The sequence below is a fragment of the Rhineura floridana genome, chromosome 2 (assembly GCF_030035675.1).
Source record: "Rhineura floridana isolate rRhiFlo1 chromosome 2, rRhiFlo1.hap2, whole genome shotgun sequence".
Lineage (NCBI taxonomy): Eukaryota > Metazoa > Chordata > Lepidosauria > Squamata > Rhineuridae > Rhineura > Rhineura floridana.
Genome location: NC_084481.1, coordinates 208388840 through 208409269, shown reverse-complemented (window position 1 = coordinate 208409269; position 20430 = coordinate 208388840). Strand labels below are relative to the sequence as shown.

Sequence of the window (20430 nt, the reverse complement as noted above, 5' to 3'; positions counted from 1 at the left end):
TCCCTCTCCCTCTCCAGTGTAAACCACGCGAACCAGTGTGCATTAGTGTGAACCAGACCAATCAGATGATGAGTTCAGATGACACCCCCCTCATGTATTTATGAATGCATGAATGAAGGGTAGGGATGTAAGAAGGCATCGTTTCCCCTCTCCACCCTATATTTGTCACATGCAGCACTATTTCTGTTCCGTTGCAGTTTGCCTTCCACTACAAACTATATTATTTGTTGTCTCATTATCTGTCGCGGAAAAATTATGTAAGTTACTGTAAGTTACATTGTCATTACATTATTCCACACTATTCATTTCAATGCAGTTGGGGGGGGGGATAATCAACTGTGTATCTTTTGTGGACTGAAAGCAACAAGAACAGTGAATACCCATCACATTCACTGGACTAATTTGTGTTCCGGGCATGGGATGAATGAGTGAACACCAGCAATTTCCACTCCCCTTTCTGTTTTTGCCAGAATTTTTCAACATCCCACAGGGTGGAATTGTACTCACTAGCAACCCCCCCTGGTGGCTAGCATTCAGCATTAGTGTGAAAGGGCTATATGCACAATCAGGATATAGTATTGTATTGGCCCAGGATTAAAGTGTTGGACTAGGACCTGGGAGACCAGGGTTCAAATCCCCACTCAGCTATGAAGCTCACTAGGAATCCATCAGCCAGTTGCTGTCTCTCAGCCTAACCTACCTCACAGGATTGTTGTGAGGATAAAATGGAGAGGAGAACCATGTATTCCACCTTGAGTTCCTTGGAGGAAAGGTGGGATATAAATGTTGTTGTTGATGATGATGTATGCACACATGGCTGGTGCATGGGTTAGCTTGCAGGGGAGTGTCCTACAAGCACAGTCATGCTCCCCACTTCACTCATTCATGAATGTCTGAAACCCATGAAAACCCAATAATGTGCAAGAGTATTTATTTGCTCTTCTTCCATCCTTCCATCAGGGATAGAGAACCTTTAGCTCTCCAGATGTTGCTGAAGTACAACTCCCATCATCCTTGGCCATTAGCCATGCTTCCTGGGGCTGATGGGACTTGTAGTTCAAGAACATCTGGAGGGCCAAAGGTTCTCCACACTTGCTCACATGACATGCCCTATGCTTGTGACAAGGCTGGGTGGGGCGCAGCAGGGAGGTCAAGCAATGGGGTCATAAAGATCTATTTACCCAACATTCTAGGAAATGCATAAGTTATTATTTGTAAAAGCCTTTGTTGTACCCAAGGTCATCAAATGTATTTCTGCTGCTTGCTTTAGACCATACCTCCATAGACAAAGCTGCTCCCAACGTGGCAATATTTGGACAATGTTTAAAATAAATACCTTCTGACAGGCCTACTTAATGATTAACGGAACACTCTATGCTCACAGTGCAGTTTGATGGACATAAATAGAAGACCATAAAGTATCAGCGGCCTTCTAGAGTATAGGAAGGTTCTCTGCAATTGCGGTAAGTATTTGTGTGGGGGGAGTCCTGTTTGGGTGCCTCCAGACTATCACTATTTTGTGGGAGAGATGCAAGTGCATACCATACATTAGGTTTGCTCAACTGAAGTGTATTAAAATATTCTTCTTTCTTTTTTAAAAAAATGACTTTTTGTGGGTTTGGAAAGTGACTGGTAAATGCATTTAAGCATGTGGGATGAATGATTCATGGGAATATGTGTAAACACCCAACAAGCAAATTGGAATGAATGAAAGAATTTACGCTTGCACAATAGGACTTTCCCCTCTCTCCTGCCCCTGTACGCCCTCTAAATCTGTTCAAGGGGGTTCCACAACCCTCCAGAGCAGATTTGGGGAGGGTGTGGGGCATGGGTGGGTGGAGAAGTGGGAAGTTCCACTACGCAAGAGTTAGTTGGATACCACACATTGTCTAACCAACCACTGTGTAAGCATTGTGCAAGCAAATCAAGATGAATACAGAATAAACAGCTCATCTGAAGGAATCCTTTGTGGGTTTTGTTTAAAATATTGATATGCAATGTATTTGATAACACTGCTTGATTTTTATGTGGGTATTTTTAAATCTGCCCAGCCCCCTGATAACACTCCCTTTAAGTGGCTTCTCTTCATAGTCCATTATCAGGGCAGTCACAGCAATACTTCGGATACTTTATTACCCTATTATTATTATTATTGATTATATCCCACCCTTCCTCCCAGCAGGAGCCCAGGGCTACCCTATTCAAAATTGTACATAAACTTACCTTAATAGTCCCACCTCTGGGGAAGTTAAGTTGTTGCCAAAACTTCCCAAAATTTCGTTTCAGAGTTGTTGTTGCCATTTTAATATTTATAAATGAATAGTGGTTTAAAAGTGATGATGTGCCAAAAAAAAAAAAGACCTGGAAGCAACAAGAGCAATTTTGTGGCTTGAAATGCCACTACAGAAATATACAGAAAAGAATGGCTTAATAATGCATACCCCGATGGGATCACCCACACATTGTCTGGGCCATATACTGAATTACTGTAACAGAGAGAGGGAGGAGAGACTAGAGACAGAGGCAAAGTCTTTAAAGATCCAGATGTAGAGAAAATGAAAGAACTTTAGTACTACTCATGAATGACTAAGTGTGGTGTATGTGCATGTAAACAGAAGAAATGAGAGCATGCCTTTTGTTTCCAGGTTTGGAAATGATTTCTTTGTCATCATGCATGAAAAGGGAAGGAAATACCATCTGGGGCAAAAAAAGCATATGCATTTTCAGAGATCTCCATATACTACAGAGTTTACTGCTGATTTAGAACTGCTTCCAGCCAATGTGAGCCTACTGAAAAGAGAGTGGGTTGTATCCAGTGAACCAATGCTGTGGAGAGGGGGCACTGTTGGGACAAGGGGCACAGGAACATTCCTTTTCTCCTGCTATGCTGCCCACCTACATTTTCTGATTTTGCGGGTGCAGGGATGGGCTGCAGGCAAAGAAAGGGAAAGTTCTGCTCTGCTAGTGCAAGTCTCTTTGCACTAGTATATTGGATATTGTCCAAAGTGATTGCATATAAAGAGTATAAGGGAAGGTATACATAGCTCAGAGATAAAACATTTGCTTTGCATGCAAAAGGTTCAGTTCCTGCCATCTCCACGTAGGGCTGGGAATGTCCCATCTGAAACCCTGGAGAGCTGCTATCAGTCAGCATAGAGAATGCTAAACTAGATGTACCAATGGCCTGACTCAGTTTCAGATAGCTTCCTGTGTTACTGCAAAGTATGAGAGTCAAATAAGGGCCTTGAGAACTTATCAGCCCCTCTCTGCCCTATGGCAGCTCTAAAACACTCCATGCATTTCAATGTTTATCTCTGCTAATTAATGACAACTGGAAGTGTGGAGCACTGCTTACTCACAAGCAGATCCACTATGGAAATGGCCTCCACCTTGCCATTTCTAATTCATCTCCCGAGCTTGTGTTAAGCTTATAACTAATAGTAATAGCTTATATTTAGGGAGATGGTGGGTTCTCCAACACTTGAGGCCTTCAAAAGGCACCTGGACAGTCATCTGTCGGGTATGGTTTAAGTTGGATTCCTGCACTGAGCAGGGGGTTGGACTCGATGGCCTGATAGGCCCCTTCCAACTTTACTATTCTATGATTCTAATCAGTGTGGTTTGCTCTAGGGATGGGGAGATATTGGAATCAGTTCACATTTAAAGCCAAACCTATCAAAATTTGCACTTTCTGAAACAATGAGAACTTGGGTAAAAATAAATGGAGAAACAAATAAAACCGACATGGTAGTAGGTGTCTACTACAGACCCCCTGGCCAAGAAGAGGTGGTAGACGAGGCCTTTCTCAAACAAATCTCTGAAATCTCAAGGAGGCAAGAAGTAGTAGTGATGGGGGACTTCAACTACCCGGATATCTGCTGGGAGACAAACTCTGCGAAGCACAAAGCCTCCAACAAATTCCTGATGGGCCTTGCTGATAATTTCCTCTTTCAAAAAGTAGAAGAAGGAACAAGGGGATCGGCAATCCTGGACCTGATCTTAACTAACAGGGACAAATTGGTCACGGGAATTAAAGCGGTCGGTACCCTGGGGGAAATTGACCACGTAATGCTGGAATTTGTGATTCTGGGGAAAGCCAAAGAAGAATATAGTCAAATATGGACCTTGGATTTCAGGAAAGCTGATTTTAGCAAGCTCAGGGAAATGATGGGTAGGATCCCGTGGCTAGATAGACTAAAGAAAAAAGGAGCCCAAGAAGCATGGGAGTTCATGAAGAACGTATTACAAAAAGCGCAATCCCAAACAATTCCAAAGAGGAAAAAAAACGGAAGACATCGGAAAAAGCCAATGTGGCTACACGGAAGACTGGTGGAGGAGGTAAAAATAAAAAAGAGCATGTATAAAGAATGGAAGGAAGGACGCATCACCAAGGAAGAGTACTGACGAGCGGCTCGGGCTTGAAGGAATAGTGTAAGGAAAGCTAAAACCCAGAATGAGCTGAGGCTGGCGAGGGTAGCGAGGAACAACAAAAAGGGGTTTTTCAGATATGTTCAAAGCAAGAGAAAGACCAAGGAAACGGTGGGTCTGCTGCTCAATGAGGATGGCAAAATGTTGACAGATAACAAGGAAAAGGCAGAAGAAGAACGGTCTTAGAGCTGGCATTTGGGCGCACAGAATACGGGACTGTGTCTTCTGTGTGGGTTTGAAGTGGATGAATGGGTGTTATTTGAGTGTATGTTCTGAGTGAATGTGTATTTTTATGTATATGAGTTTTTTGTATTTATAGTTTATCATGTGCCTTGGGAAGAGATTTTATCATCAAAAGGGGAGACCTGAGGGGGCCCCAATTGCCGTAGTGACGGGTAGAGGGAGGTATGGTGATATGAGAGGGACGTGCCAGGTAAGGAGAACGTGGCCCAGACATGTAGTGGCTGTGCCACGTTCTGGTCCTTCTCATACCCGCAGGGTTGTTGGTTGTCCTATCAGCCAACTCTCAGATCTCCAGTTGCTGCTTTTTAATGCCAGATCGGTACATAATAAAACCTCCCTCGTCCATGATTTGATTGTGGACGAGGTGGCCGATCTGGCATGTATAACCGAGACCTGGGTGGGCGAACAGGGAGGAGTTAGTCTCTCCCAGCTCTGCCCACCGGGGTATCTGGTTCAGTATCATGGTAGATCTGAGGGTCGGGGAGGTGGGGTTGCTGTGGTCTATAAGAGTTCCATCTCACTCACCATGCACCATGTCCATGCAATCACTGGTCTGGAGTGTTTGCACCTTGTGCTGGGCCAGAGGGACAGACTGGGAATCCTTTTGGTGTACCGTCCACCTTGCTGCCCAATGGCTTCCCTAACTGAGCTGACGGAAGTGGTCTCGGAGATACTGTTGAGATCCCCCAGACTATTAGTACTGGGAGATCTCAACATTCATGCTGAGGCTACTTTGTCTGGGGCAGCTCAGGACTTCATGGCCGCCATGACAACCATGGGGCTGTCTCAATATGTTAGTGGCCCAACACATACATCGGGGCATACTCTTGACCTTATCTTTGCTACTGGACATGGGGATAGTGATCTGGATGTGGGGAGTTCTACATCTCTCCCGTTGTCATGGACAGATCATTGCTTGCTGAAGTTTAGACTTTCAGTAGCCTTTTCCCTCTGCAAGGGTGGGGGACCTATTAAATTGGTCCGCCCCCGGAGACTAATGAATTCTGAAGGTTTTCAAAAGGCTCTGGGGGGTTTTCCGGCTGACAAGACTGGCGCTCCTGTCGAAGCCCTGGTCGATCTGTGGAATACAGAGATGACCCGGGCTGTTGACACGATCGCTCCTGCGCGCCCTCTCCTATGTAGAGCTCATACAGCTCCTTGGTATACTCCGGAGCTGAGAGCGATGAAACAAGACAGGAGGCGGCTTGAGCGGAGATGGAGACGAACTCCCGACGAATGCAATTATGAGCTGGTTCGTGCTTCTACTAAGCTCTATGTAGGAGCGGTGAGGGCGGCAAAAAAACAACATTTTGCCACCACTATTCAGTCATCTCTCTCACGCCCATGGGAGCTTTTTAAAGTGGTTCGTGGCCTACTTCATCCAGGCCTACAAGATACGGCAGATACATTGGTAGCTCGATGTAATAAATTTGCTGAACACTTCCAGCATAAGATCTCATGCATTCGCCGGGACTTAGACTCCTATTTAATAGCAGTTAATCCTACTGAGGTGTCCGGAGCACAGTCTTGTCATGTTTTGTTGGATGAGTTTCAGTTGGTTCAGTTCGAGGACGTGGACAAGGTGCTTGGACAGGTTCGTGCGACCACTTCGGTACTGGATCCTTGCCCCTCTTGGCTAATTAAAACTAGCAAGGAAGGAACAGTTGGTTGGGCCAAGGAAGTGATTAATGCCTCTTTACGAGAGGGAGTGGTCCCTGGCTGTCTGAAAGAGGCAGCAGTGAGACCACTCCTGAAAAAACCTTCCTTGGACCCAGAGGATGTCAGCAGCTACAGACCAGTAGCCAATGTTCCGTTCCTGGGCAAGATCCTGGAACGTGTGGTTGCTGACCAGCTCCAGGCGCTATTGGATGAAACCGATTATCTAGATCCATTTCAATCGGGGTTCAGGCCTGGTTTTGGCACTGAGACGGCCTTGGTCGCCCTGTTTGATGACCTATGTCGGGAGAGAGACAGAGGGAGTGTAACACTGTTGATTCTCCTTGACCTCTCAGCGGCTTTTGATACCATCGACCATGGTATCCTTCTGGAGAGGCTTGCGGAATTGGGAGTTGGAGGCACTGCTTGGCAGTGGTTCCGCTCCTACTTAGCGGGTCGTCTCCAGAAGATAGTGCTTGGGGAACATTACTCGACACCGTGGGTTCTCCAATGTGGGGTCCCGCAGGGTTCGGTTCTGTCTCCCATGCTTTTTAACATTTATATGAAGCCTCTGGGTGCGGTCATCAGGAGTTTTGGAGTGCCTTGTCATCAGTATGCTGATGACACACAGCTCTACTTCTCCTTTACATCTTCTTCAGGTGAGGCAGTCGACGTGCTGAACCGTTGCCTGGCTGCGACAATGGACTGGATGAGAACTAACAAACTGAGACTCAATCCTGACAAGACTGAGATGCTGTTGGTGGATGGTTTCTCTGATCGGATGGTGGATATATACCCTGTTCTGGATGGGGTTACACTCCCCCTAAAGGAACAGGTGCGTAGTCTGGGAGTCATCTTAGACTCTTCCCTCACACTTGAGGCTCATGTAGCCTCGGTGGCCCGGAATGCATTCTACCAACTTCGGTTGGTAGCCCAGCTACGTCCCTATCTGAGTAAGGAGGACCTCTCATCAGTGGTACATGCTATGGTAACCTCGCGTCTGGACAAATGCGCTTTACGTAGGGCTACCTTTGAAGACGATTCGGAAGCTACAGCTAGTGCAAAATGCGGCGGCCAGACTGCTAACAAGAACTAAGCGGTCTGAGCATATAACACCTGTGCTAGCCCGTTTGCACTGGCTTCCAATATGCTTCCGGGCCAGATTCAAAGTGTTGGTACTTACACTTGGTAGGTATAAAGCCTTATACGGCGCGGGACCACGATATCTGTCGGAACGCCTCTCCCGATATGAACCGGCCCATACACTACGGTCTACTACGAAGGCCCTCCTCCGGGTTCCGACTCATAGGGAAGCCCGGAGAGTGGTGACAAGATCTAGGGCCTTCTCAGTGGTGGCCCCTGAACTATGGAATGGTCTCCCCGAGGAGGTGCGCCTGGCGCCGACACAATCATTTTTTCGGCGCCAGGTTAAAACCTTTCTCTTCTCTGAGGCATTTTAATTCCTGTTAATTCTAAATTATTATATTTTGATTTTAGACTGTACAGTTTTGTGTACAGTTTTGTGTTATTTTTATTGTATTTTTAATGTTCATCGCCCAGAGAGCTGTTGCTAGTCGGGCGGTATATAAGCTTAATTAAATAAATAATAAATAAATAAATGCTCAATGCCTATTTTGCCTCCGTTTTCTCCCAAAAAGGGAACAGTGTGCAACCTTGCATCGGTAGCAATCTCAGTAAGGGATCGGGATTGCAGTTCAAGATTGATAAGGAGATAGTCAGGAAATACCTAGTTAACCTAAATGAGTTCAAATCTCCAGGGCCTGATGAACTGCATCCCAGAGTATTGAAGGAACTTGCTGATGTACTCTCGGAACCTCTTGCCATCATCTTTGAGAAATCCTGGAGAACGGGAGAGGTGCCGGAGGATTGGAGACGGGCAAACGTCGTCCCGCTCTTTAAAAAGGGTAAAAAAGAAGATCCGGGGAATTACAGGCCGGTCAGTCTGACTTCAATACCGGGAAAGATATTAGAACAGATAATAAAAGAGTCCATTGGCAACTATCTAGATGACAAGGCTGTGATTGGTAGGAGCCAGCATGGGTTTGTCAAAAAAAAATCCTGTCAAACTAATCTCATCTCTTTTTTGATCGGGTCACTAGCTTAGTAGATGGTGGAAATAGTAGATGTCATCTATCTAGATTTCAGCAAAGTGTTTGACAAAGTCCCCCACGACCTTTTGATTAGCAAACTGGTGAAATGCGGACTAGATGGAAATACTGTCAGGTGGATTCACAACTGGTTGGAAAACCGTACTCAAAGAGTGGTCGTCGGTGGCTCTGCTTCGGACTGGAAGGAGGTTTCGAGTGGAGTGCCACAGGGTTCTGTCCTGGGGCCGATACTCTTCAACATTTTTATCAATGACTTAGATGATGGGGTGGAGGGAAGCCTTATGAAGTTTGCGGATGACACGAAACTGGGAGGGATAGCTAACACAATGGAAGACAGGAATAAAATCCAAAGGGACCTGGATAGACTAGAAAATTGGGCTGAAATTAATAAAATGAAATTCAATAAAGACAAATGCAAGATTCTGCACTTAGGCCACAAAAACAAAATGCACGGGTACAGGATGGGAAATACCCGGCTTAGCAGTAGTGCATGTGAGAAGGACCTTGGAAGTGTAGTGGATCACAAGTTGAACATGACCCAGCATTGTGATGCTGAGGCAAAAAAGGCAAACACGGTTTTGGGCTGCATAAACAGAGCTATAGTTTCCAGGTTGAGGGAAGTAATACTCCCACTATATTCTGCATTAGTCAGGCCTCATCTGGAATACTGTGTTCAGTTCTGGGCGCCTCATTTTAAGAAGGATATAGACAAGTTAGAGAGGGTTCAGAAGAGGGCGACGAGGATGATAGCCGGTATGGAGAACAAGTCTTATGAGGAAAGGTTGAAGGAACTTGGCATGTTCAGTCTGGTGAAGAGAAGGCTGAGGGGTGACATGATTGCACTCTTAAATACCTGAAGGACTGTCACATAGAGGAGGGTACAGATTTGTTCTCTGCTGCCCCAGAGGGTAGGACTAGGTCTAATGGTTTTAAGTTGCAGGAGCGTAGATTCAGACTGGATATTAGAAGGAACTTCTTGACAGTAAGGGCGGTTCGGCAATGGAACCGACTGCCTAGGGAGGTGATGGGATCCCCTTCGCTGGATGTCTTCAAGCAGAGGCTGGACGGCTGTCTGCGGGAGATGCTCTAGCTGTGGATTTCCTGCTGTGAGCAGGGGGTTGGACTCGATGGCCTACAAGGCCCCTTCCAACTCTATGATTCTATGATTCTATGAAATACAGCCATCCTTCGAAATTTGCACTAACTCATTGCAGTGCAGTCCACCAACCAACCAATGTTTATAAAAATGCATGTATTAGGGGAAAGTATGTATAAGAATGAATATATTAGTGAAAATAACATACAATGCATTATATTAGCAGAAATTGCTTGAAAAAATGTACATTAGTCAAACCTGCACAGAAAAAATGTGTTTATTAGGAGAAATTTGCACTAAAATGTTAAAGATTTTCATGGAGATTTTTGAAAAAGAAACCAAAATTGACAGATCCTTCCATCCCTAGTTTGCACTGAAGATGCACTTATTTTTCCTGGCCTTTGACACCTGGTATTTACCAGACCGAGAGGTGCATCTGCAGTGAAAATATATAAGACCCACCCTATTCTTCTTATTGTAAATTGTTGTAACTGATTTCATATTTTATTTTTGTTGCTGTAACTCACCCTGTGACTTTGTGGTGAAGGGCAGATTAAAAAATCCAATATATAATAATTAAAAATTAAGGTGAAGCTACCATTGTGATGTTTTTTTAAATTTGCATCTATTTTGAAAAAAATCATTCATTATGCATTCATTTTATATAAGGCTGGTTTGCATCTGCAATCTACATTACTTCAAACCAAAAATATGAAGAAACCATGTGCAAAGTGTCCCACATTTTAAAATAAATATATGCGCTTTAAATATTTTAATGGTGAATTTTGTGATGACAATCCAAAAATGTATTTTTTAAAAGGTTATATTGAATAATCTTTTTTTAAAAAATAAGAAATACATAAGCAGTCCTGATTCATCTCAGAGGACTGTCTGGCTGATATTTTCACAGTTAATTGGGTCACAAGAGTTTGCTTTTGTCTAACCTGCTATAATTGCTTGCATGTCACTTTAAATTACCCAAACTCTATGTACAAAACAGCACAGTGGCACCAGGCATGTCATCCAAAGGCAAAATGTTTGCAGAAACGGTGCCATGAATGAGGCTTTTCAAAGTCCAAGACAACTGACATACTCATTACCTGAACAAATATTTCTGCAGTCACCTGGGGGAACACAGTTTGATTAGGCTGTTCTTGTTCTCTCTTGTTTTTGTTTTTATTAATTTCAAGATATTCTGATTAGTTCATTGCAATTAAACTGCTTGGGGATAAATGTATTTTCCTTCCTTCAAAAATGAATCACTTTGTGAATAATTTGATGTGTCCAGCATGCTAGCAGTTGAAACTCTGTAAATCTGCCTTCCCCAACTTGGTGCCTTCCTCCAGATGTTGTCGGACTGCAACTCCCTTCATCCCTGACCATTGGCCATGCTGGCTGGGGCTAATGGAAGTTGGGGTCCAACAATATCTGGAGGGTGCCTGGTGGGGGAAGGCTACGCTAAAGCAAAGAAATGTATTGATCTGAGTTGTGTCTGTGTAACATGACCCCCTCCCAAAAAACAGAGTGCATTTGTTTCAATGGGTGATTTTATTTACTTTATGAATAAATGAATGAACTTCATTCATTCATTTACTAAATGTATATATATACATTTTATGGCAAATAAAATTCCCTCTCTTTCTCTCATTCCACAGAATAACTAACAAGAATAATGCACTCTGCCATCTTCCTGTGTTTAACATTGGCTGGCCTTTGCACTGTCACCCATGGCCACCACCTGGACAAGGGTCAGGATGAACACAACAGCACAAATCCAGCAGCTCTCAAGCTATATAAGAGTGTTGCCGATTTTGCAATTAAATTATATGGGCAGCTTTCTTCAGCCTCACCTGACAAGAATGTTTTCTTCTCACCCCTCAGTATCATTAGTGCCTTTTCACTTCTTTCACTTGGGGCAAAATCTGCCACCCGCACTCAGATTCTAGAAGGCCTTCGCTTTAACCTGACAGAAATCACAGAGGAAGACATCAACAAGGGGTTTCATGATGTCATCCCCCTACTGACTCGCCCAAATTCTGGGTTTCAACTCGATCTAGGGCAGGCCCTGTTTTTAAAGGATGACCTAAAGCCATTGCAAACATTTCTGGATGATGCCAAAGCTTTCTACGACACAGAAGTGCTGCATGCGAAATTCCAAGAGCCAAAAGAAGCCAAGAAGCAGGTCAACCATTATGTAGCAAGGAAAACCAATGGAAAAATTGTGGAATTGATCAAAGATCTTGACCCAGAGACGGAACTGGCTATAGTTGACTACATAGTCTTTAAAGGTATGCTACGCTTAGGGACGGGGAATAAATTAGATTCAGTTCACACTTAAAGATAAAACCTCCTGATTTGCACTTTCTGAAATAATATGGACACTGAAAGCAGCAATTCTCACTTAGCTTAGATGGGGCAATTTGTGGAAATGGAGGAGAGGGGAAAAGTTAACCCACTTGCTCAAGTACTATGGCCCTAATTTAATCCAGCCCCTACAACTGCTTTTAAGAGAGAAAATGTGGGAAGCTCCATTCATGATATCCAGCATTCGGTTTCCTTTATCCCTGAATATAGTGATTGTTTTCTGTAATCAGGGCCGGTTCTAAAGGGCAGCCAGGTGGGGCCCTGGCCGAGGTGGGGCCCCTCCACTCCCCTTCCACCTCCCCACCATTCCCTCGCCCCACCTACCTGTCTCCTGCCTTTTAGCATTGCTCTTAATGAAGATGGCAGCCAAGGTTTCCATAAGGTGCTGAAGCCTGTGCCGCCAGCTTGGTTGATGGCAGAGATGTGCATATGTAGCAGGCATGCATGCCATCAACCAAGATGGTGGCGGAGGCTTCATCCCCTTAGGGAAACCATGCACACGCACCCACACACACACCGGGGCCCAGGGTAAGCAGATGCCCAAGGGCCCCGCATGCCTGAGGCCGGCTCTGTCTGTAATAACAGCAGTCCTGGTTCAAAACTCCTTACATACAGCAATGGGCTGCATGTTGCTCATAAGAATCGCCATCCATCCATCCATCCAATGGATCAACTGTTCTAAGGAATATCTCTTGCTAGCATATCAGCCTTTTCCATTATTTTCAATTTGAACAGGCTATATAATCTCTCCGAAATTTGACAGTGGGCCCTTCTTTTCTCTTAAGGCACCTGGAAAAAACCTTTTGATCCAGCTTTGACCACAGAAAAGGATTTCTTTGTGGATCAAGAAACAACCATCAGCGTCCCAATGATGCACGGGACAGGCTGGTTTGACTATTATTTTGATGCTGAATTGTCTTGCACAGTGTTACAACTGGACTACCAGGGTAGTGCTACTGCATTTTTTGTTCTACCGGCTCCCGGAAAACTCAAGGTGGTGGAGGAGGCGCTGTCATTAGATACTTTGACCAAATGGGCAGAACGTGTTTCTCGGTAAATTTTGTGTTACTTCTATATTTTTGTTAGATATATTTGGAACCAGTCAGTAATTCACTGTCTTGGATTACTATACCACTTACAAGGTAAAAGGGCTGGATGTGGTCCATTTAATATAGGAAGGCCTTCCTGAACGTTAGGATTACTCTTAGGCACCGTCTACACTATACATTTAAAGTGGTATCATTCCACTTTGAACAGTCATGATTCCCCTCCCAAAGAATTCTGGGAACTGTAGTTTCTGAAGAGTGCTGAGAGTTGTTAGGACATTCCTATTCCTTTCACAGAGCTAGAATTCCCAGAGTTCCCTAGAAAGAGAGACTGATTTTAAACCACTCTGAAAGTTGTAGCTCTGTGAGAGGACTAGAGGTCTTCTAACATCTCTCAGAACCCTTAAACTACAGTTCCCAAGATTCTTGGGAGGGAGCCATGACTATTTAAACTGGAATGATAATTGCTTAAAATATACAGCACATGGGGCTTTACTTTGCCATGGCATTGTTATCCAGTAGTAAGAGTACTCCAAGTAGTAGGACTAGTAATACTAATAGTAGTAGTAACAAAAAGCACCACCATCAGAGATCACAGACAATCTGGCCCAATCTACCAGTTCTCAACCCTACTTTCCCCACCATCACTGAATTAAAGATATTTTTGTTTGTTTGTTTATTAAATTTATATCCCATCCTTCCTCCCAGAAGGAGGCCAGGGCGGCAAACAAAACACTAGGAACACTCTAAAGTATCGTAAAAACAGACTTTAAAATATATTTTTAAAAAATCTTTAAAAACATATTAAAACATTTTTAAAACATCCTTTTAAAAAAAAGCTTTAAAAACATCTTAAAAAGCAATTCCCAGAATAGGAAAAGGTCTTAAGGACTTAAGAACTTAAAAGTCTTGTTGAAAGAGGAAGGTCTTCAGTGGGCACTGAAAAGATTACAGAGATGTCTAATATTTAAGCAAAAGGAATTCCAAAGGGTAGGTGCCACTACACTAAAGGTCCACTTCCTATTGTAGTGCAGAACAGACCTCCTGATAAGATGGTATCTGCCAGAGGCCCTCGCCTTCAGAGCACACTGATCATCTGGGTATATAAGGGATAAGACGGACTTACAGGTGTCCTAGTCCCAAGCTGTGTAGGGCTTTATAATTATAATTCATGATAATTAATATAATGAGGCTTGAAAATGACAGCTCATGGTCCTAACCTCCTGCCTCCTTTTCTTTTGCTCTGTCACAGCACAAATAGCGGGCTAAAGGAACGAAACAAACAGCGGCAGTAGTTGGACAATGCTGACAAACCCACTGAGTTTTAACAAGAACCTGTTTCTATCATACTCATTCATGGTCTGTTTGATGTTATTTAAAATCTCAGCCATTTGTTTCAGTAAATAATTGAAGTGGTTTCTTGTATCTTTCTGTTTCCAAAGTAACACAGCAGAAGTGTACCTTCCAAAGTTTAATATTTCTGCCAGCTATGAGCTGAATGAGCCCCTTGCCAGACTGGGCATTACCGATGTCTTCAGTGACCACACTGATCTGTCTGGAATCACTGGGCAGCCTCTGAAAGTGTCAAAAGTAAGTCCAAAACAGTATTTTCCCTTATTTACGTGATTTCATTTTTGCCAGGATCTTGATGCTGTGGAAGTGCTTCATTCAGGCACATCGAGTTAATCATCATCAGCTCTTTAAATATAGCCCAGCCTGTAGACTCCCCACTCCTCTCATCCCTTGGACTAGAAGAAAGTTAGAAACTCTGTGCAGGCCTGTGTTAGGAACCTTGCCAGGGACTTGTGCATACTCTGGTCAATAAACCATTTAAGTTTCCAATGTGGTGCCTAAATTCAACGTTCAAGGTTCAACACACAACACAGTGACCACATTCACCCATTATGTATGATACGATCTTTCTGTTAAGGGACTTAGACTCCGACGTTGTGACAGATGAATCCAGTGAAGTGTCCGGAGCACGGCCTTGTCCTTTATTATTGGATGAGTTTCAGTTGGTGCAGCTCGAGGAAGTGGACAAGGTGCTTGGAATGGTCCGGGCAACCACGTCTGTTCTGGATCCTTGCCCATCTTGGCTAGTGAAAGCTAGCAGGGCTGGAACCACCGGCTGGGCCAAGGAAGTGGTTAATGCCTCCTTGAGAGAGGGAGTAGTCCCTAGTAGCCTCAAGGAGGCAATAGTGAGACCTCTTTTAAAGAAATCTTCCCTGGACCCAGATAATTTGAACAACTACAGACCAGTGGCGAATGTCCCCTTTTTGGGCAAGGTTTTGGAGCGGGTGGTTGCTAACCAGCTCCAGGTGCTCTTGGATGAAACTGATTATCTGGATCTGTTTCAATCCGGTTTTAGGCCTGGTTTTGGCACTGAAACAGCCTTGGTCGCCCTGTATGATGACCTTTGTTGGGAGAGGGACAGGGGGAGTGTGACTTTGTTGATTCTCCTTGATCTCTCAGCGGCGTTTGATACCATCGACCATGGTATCCTTCTGGGGAGACTCGCGGAGTTGGGAGTTGGGGGTACTGCTTGGCAGTGGTTCCGCTCCTACTTCGCGGATCGTCGCCAGAAGGTAGTGCTTGGGGAACATTACTCGACACCCTGGACTCTCCATTGTGGAGTCCCTCAGGGGTCGGTCTTGTCCCCCATGCTTTTTAACATCTACATGAAGCCTCTGGGTGCGGTCATCAGGAGTTTTGGAGTGCGTTGTCATCAGTATGCTGATGACACACAACTCTATTTCTCCTTTTCATCTTCTTCAGGTGAGTCTGTTGATGTGCTGAACCGTTGCCTGACCGCGATAATGGACTGGATGAGAGCTAATAAATTGAGACTCAATCCAGACAAGACTGAGACACTGCTGGTGAACGCCTTCCCCGCTCAGATGGTGCATCCTGTTCTGGATTGGGTTACACTCCCCCTGAAAGAACAGGTCCGTAGTTTGGGGGTCCTTTTTGACCCTTCCTTGTCTCTTGAGGCTCAAGTGGCCTCGGTGGCACGGAACGCGTTTTACCATCTCCGTTTGGTAGCCCAACTACGCCCCTATCTGGATGGCGACGACCTCGCCTCAGTTGTTCATGCTCTGGTAACTTCGAGATTGGATTACTGTAATGCGCTCTATGTAGGGCTGCCCTTGAAGACAGTTTGGAAGCTTCAGCTAGTGCAGAATGCGGCAGCTAGACTATTGACGAGGCCCAGTCGGTCTTCGCACATAACTCCTGTTCTGGCACGCCTGCACTGGCTACGTATTTGCTTCTGGACGAGATTCAAGGTGCTGGTTATGACCTATAAAGCCTTACATGGCGTGGGACCGCAATACCTGGTGGAACGCCTCTCCCGCTATGAACCTACCCGCTCACTTCGTTCAGCATCTAAGGCCCTCCTCCGGGTACCAACTCATCGTGAAGCCCGGAGGGTGGTTACTAGATCTAGGGCCTTTTCTGTGGTGGCCCCCGAGTTGTGGAATAGCCTACCCGAAGAGGTACGCCTGGCGCCCATTATTATCTTTCCAGCACCAGGTAAAGACCTTCTTATGCTCCCAGGCATTTTAATCATTTTAATCTTTTTATCTTTTTAATCTTGTAATACTAATCCTTTTATCATCTTATATTTTGTTTAATTGTATTTTGTTTTCATTGTGTCTTATATGTTTTGTGATTTTATTATTATGATGTATGTATTTTATCCTATTCTGTTTACCGCCCTGAGAGCTACTTGCTATGGGCGGTATATAAATGCAACAAAATAAATAAATAAATAAATAAATCTATTCTCCATTATGCATCTCTGGTCTAATGGCAATCCCTCTTCGCCACCACAACAAGAAACACCTGGGTCTCAAGTCCCATTCCATGCTTATCTTCCCCTTTTGAAACCAACCACATATATTTAGCACCACTTCCCTTGAGATGATCCTAGGGGTATACAGGGGGCTATTTTTCCTTAGCTACAGAAAAGTGAGGGGACATTTTCTTGATCACCCTCAGGCAAATAGAACTGTGCACCTGGCTTTTTTGAGAAATGTTCCTGTTAAAGCAGAATGTCCCCCCACCTCCAGTAATGTGGAGAGCCGTGGACAAGTCCAGGGATGCCAACAGCAGAAAATAAAAAAGAAAAAGCAACTATTGTCCCAATGAGCTTGGAGCACTGAGCAGACAATTTGAAGGCAGCATGTAGAAAATGGCAAGGATCCTGTTCTTAGCCTGGGGAAACAAAAGGTGAGGTGGTCTGTAGACTGGGCTGGCCCACGACATTTTGCTGCTGGAGAACATGAGAAGAGCCCTGCTGGATCAGGCCACAGGCCCAGCTAGTCCAGCATCCTGTCCTCACAGTGGCCAACCCAATGCCAATGGGAAGCCCACAAGCAAGACATGCACTCTCCCTACCTGCAATTCCCAGCAACCTGCTATTCAGAGACACACTGCCTCCAACGCTGGAGGTAAAAAGTGGCCATCATGGCTAGCAGATCCATTGATAGTCTTTTCATCCATGAATTTGTCTAAACCCCTTTTAAAGCCATCCAAGTTGGTGGCAATCACTGCCTCTTGTAGGAGCAAATTTGATAGGTTAACAATGCACTGAAGGTAGAAGTACTTTCTTTTGTCTGTCCTGAATCTTCCAACATACAGTCATTGGATGACTCCAGGTTCTAATATTATGTATTAGAGGGAGGGAGAAGTGGTTTCTATTTCTCCCTTGTCGATTGAGTAAGGTGCACTCTTAGCACCCTTCAATTGAGTACACCTGGCTCCAATGAAGGAACATTCAGGAGTGCACTTACATCTCCCAATGTTTCCTTTGAAGCCCTGGCCCTTGCTTGTCCCAGGTGTAGGGCAGGTGGGCATGGCTTCCCCAAAATAGCCTTATGAGTCAAATGGCTGGTGGGAAAGGTTTGGCTCATGGGGCAGAGGTTCTTCTTCTGGAGAAGAAGAAGACATTTCTCACAGGCGGAGAACTATGCCCAAGGCTTAGATGGTTCAGAAATAGCCCTGATCTGACTGCATTTCCACCTTTTATAGTCGCATTATCACACCAAATATTTTTAATGCTAAACATGTTAACTGGATTGACTAAATACTATCCTCTCCTCCTATAATCTCAATCTATTTTGGAAAATGACACTACTTGTTCATCTCACACCTTTACCCCATTTCATAATTAACTTTCTGGAATTTATGTGGTTTTAGCTGTCCAAAGGTCCTTTGCAAAAACACCTAACTTCTCTCTTTTGACCACAGATGTGACCTTAGGTCATCCCCGTTCCCTTTTGTTCCAGTAATTGTTTACTGCTTAGATCACTTGTGATAATATGCTAACTTGGGCCTACTCATGTCAAGAAGCCTGAACCTATGCCTGTATATGCAATATGTATCTGCTGGTGTATGTTCAATATTCCTACAAAATTTATATTTTACAACTCCAACACATATTCCCTCCCCCCCCCAGTTCCTGACAGGCAGTGGAGGCTGGTGCCCATTGTAACTGGTAGGGCAGAAGACATGGAGACCAACAGTAGGTGGACCCAGAGCCAACTAATTCTGCTTTCATCCCCATCTTCCTCCCTTTTCAGTTCTACAAATGCAACACTGAGCCTGAGGGGGGGGGAGGCAGCTAACAGCCAGTGCCACCCCTTAGACTGGTTGTAAGGAAGTAGGCAGATGGAGGCTGGCTGAAGGTGGGGCAGTGCTCAACTTGTCCAAATGGACCAGCCTCCCCTGCTAGTAGGGAATGTAAGCAAAGCCTCCTTCCTACCAATATTAGGGGCCATATTACCTAATCATACAAGTTGTGGCACACCACAGAATTAAAGTACTGAGAACCAGAGAAAATGGGCATGTACAAAAATGATGGAGCTGTAAAACATGCTCTTGTTAACAGAAAACTAAATTTATCATGCCTATCATAAATAAAGTTACATATGGCAAGATAACGATGTAGCCAATCACCTAACAATGCATTTTGGGGTAAGCCAGGGTTGGCTCCAGGACTGAGGAGGCCCTGAACCAAGTCCCATCTGATGGGTCTCCTCTTATGCTGATGGGTTTCCTCAGACTTACCTGGCAAGGATGGCAGCAATACCAGTGGTGGTTGTGACCTGCCATTTTAATTTCCCACAGTGCCCTGAATTGCTTGATAGAGTGACACTCCCCAACATGATGAGAAGTTTAAGTAGAGGCTTAGAGACCCAGCTGCCCAATGCGGAGGTCTCAGCAGTGGTGGATACTGCTGGGGCACTGAGGCCTTGGCAGCTGCCCTGAGATATCAGGTGCTGAATCCAGGCCTTGACCAAGTCCTTTGTGTCCTCTTCTTTCTTATTTGAAGACTTGGGTTTGAAATAGGACTGTGCCAAATACTGACTGATGACTAAGATATTCTCTTCAAAATCACCCTAATCAGTATAGCCAAACTAATTACCAACAAAGGTCACCTTAGTCAACACTGGTATTCTTTCAAGGTTTTCAGCACCCTTGTGAGCCCTTGACTGCTGTAGCTTCTCTGGTTCATTTTGTGCTCTCATTTATCCTGGAGCTCATTTGCCCTCATAGCCGTTTACTGTGATTTGTTGCATCACCCTGTGTCATTTTTGTGATGAGCTCCTTTCCTCCTCTCCAAACTCAGAGCTTTTGCTTTGTTTCTCCTTAGGCTACGCATAAGGCGGTGCTGACAGTTGATGAGAGAGGTACGGAGGCAGCCACCACCACTGCAATAGAAATGACACCTCTGTCACCGCCTCCAACTATTCACTTCAACCACACTTTTCTGATGATGTCCTTTCACAAAGAGACCAACCTCACATTAACTATTAGCAGAATAGCAATTCCCAATAAGCAGTAAAGCTTGGTGAACTCTAAATGCAGCTTTAGAATAAAGCATCTTAGTAATCTAAAGTTAATGTGAATCCTTCTCTTTTCTTAACCAGAGGGAGCACGGAAAGAATTCAGAGCTTGGAAAAGTTACTTTTTTTGAACTACAACTCCCATCAGCCCCAGCCAGCATGGCCAGTGGATTGGGCTGATGGGAGTTGTAGTTCAAAAAAGTAACTTTTCCAAGCTCTGGGAAAGATACACTGGAAACTATTCTGTAGAACAGTCAGTGCCATTATTGAACAATTATTTTTGGAGTGTTTTTAGTGTAAATTTTGCAAAGTGTTGATGTACTTCACATATTCACAGAAGTAGAAACAAAAGAAAATGATTTCCTATAGGAAACTTCACTAAAATTGCAAAGTAAATCAGACTTATTTAAAGTGACCATCTGAACTATATCAACTGTCTTAATAATGTTGCTTCCTCCCTGCTAAAACAAGATCAGCTCAGCACATGTTTTCTTTAAGAACATAAGAACATAAGAAAAGCCTGCTGGATCAGGCCAGTGGCCCATCTAGTCCAGCATCCTGTTCTCACAGTGGCCAACCAGGTGCCTGGGGAAAGCCCGCAAGCAGGACCCGAGTGCAAG

At 44.4% G+C, this 20430-nt stretch overlaps 1 protein-coding gene across 1 annotated transcript; it reads left to right on the top strand.

The window, feature by feature from the left end:
• Nucleotides 1–1388: 1388 nt before the first annotated feature.
• On the top strand, nucleotides 1389–19839 carry LOC133377633 (alpha-1-antiproteinase 2-like). Its single transcript, XM_061612042.1, has 5 exons — nucleotides 1389–1463; nucleotides 11208–11840; nucleotides 12702–12969; nucleotides 14405–14552; nucleotides 19618–19839. The coding sequence occupies exons 2-5, from the start codon at nucleotides 11225–11227 to the stop codon at nucleotides 19807–19809; spliced, it is 1224 nt and encodes a 407-aa protein (XP_061468026.1). The 5' UTR covers nucleotides 1389–1463; nucleotides 11208–11224; the 3' UTR covers nucleotides 19810–19839.
• Nucleotides 19840–20430: the final 591 nt, after the last annotated feature.

What these genes read in the sequence shown, in the direction of transcription:
- LOC133377633 (XM_061612042.1), top strand. Translation starts at nt 11,225, where the DNA reads ATGCACTCTGCCATCTTCCTGTGTTTAACATTGGCTGGCCTTTGCACT. An exon ending in TGGGCAGAACGTGTTTCTCG is followed by an intron (nt 12,970 to 14,404) that starts GTAAATTTTGTG and finishes CTGTTTCCAAAG; the next exon opens with TAACACAGCAGAAGTGTACC. An exon ending in AGCCTCTGAAAGTGTCAAAA is followed by an intron (nt 14,553 to 19,617) that starts GTAAGTCCAAAA and finishes GTTTCTCCTTAG; the next exon opens with GCTACGCATAAGGCGGTGCT.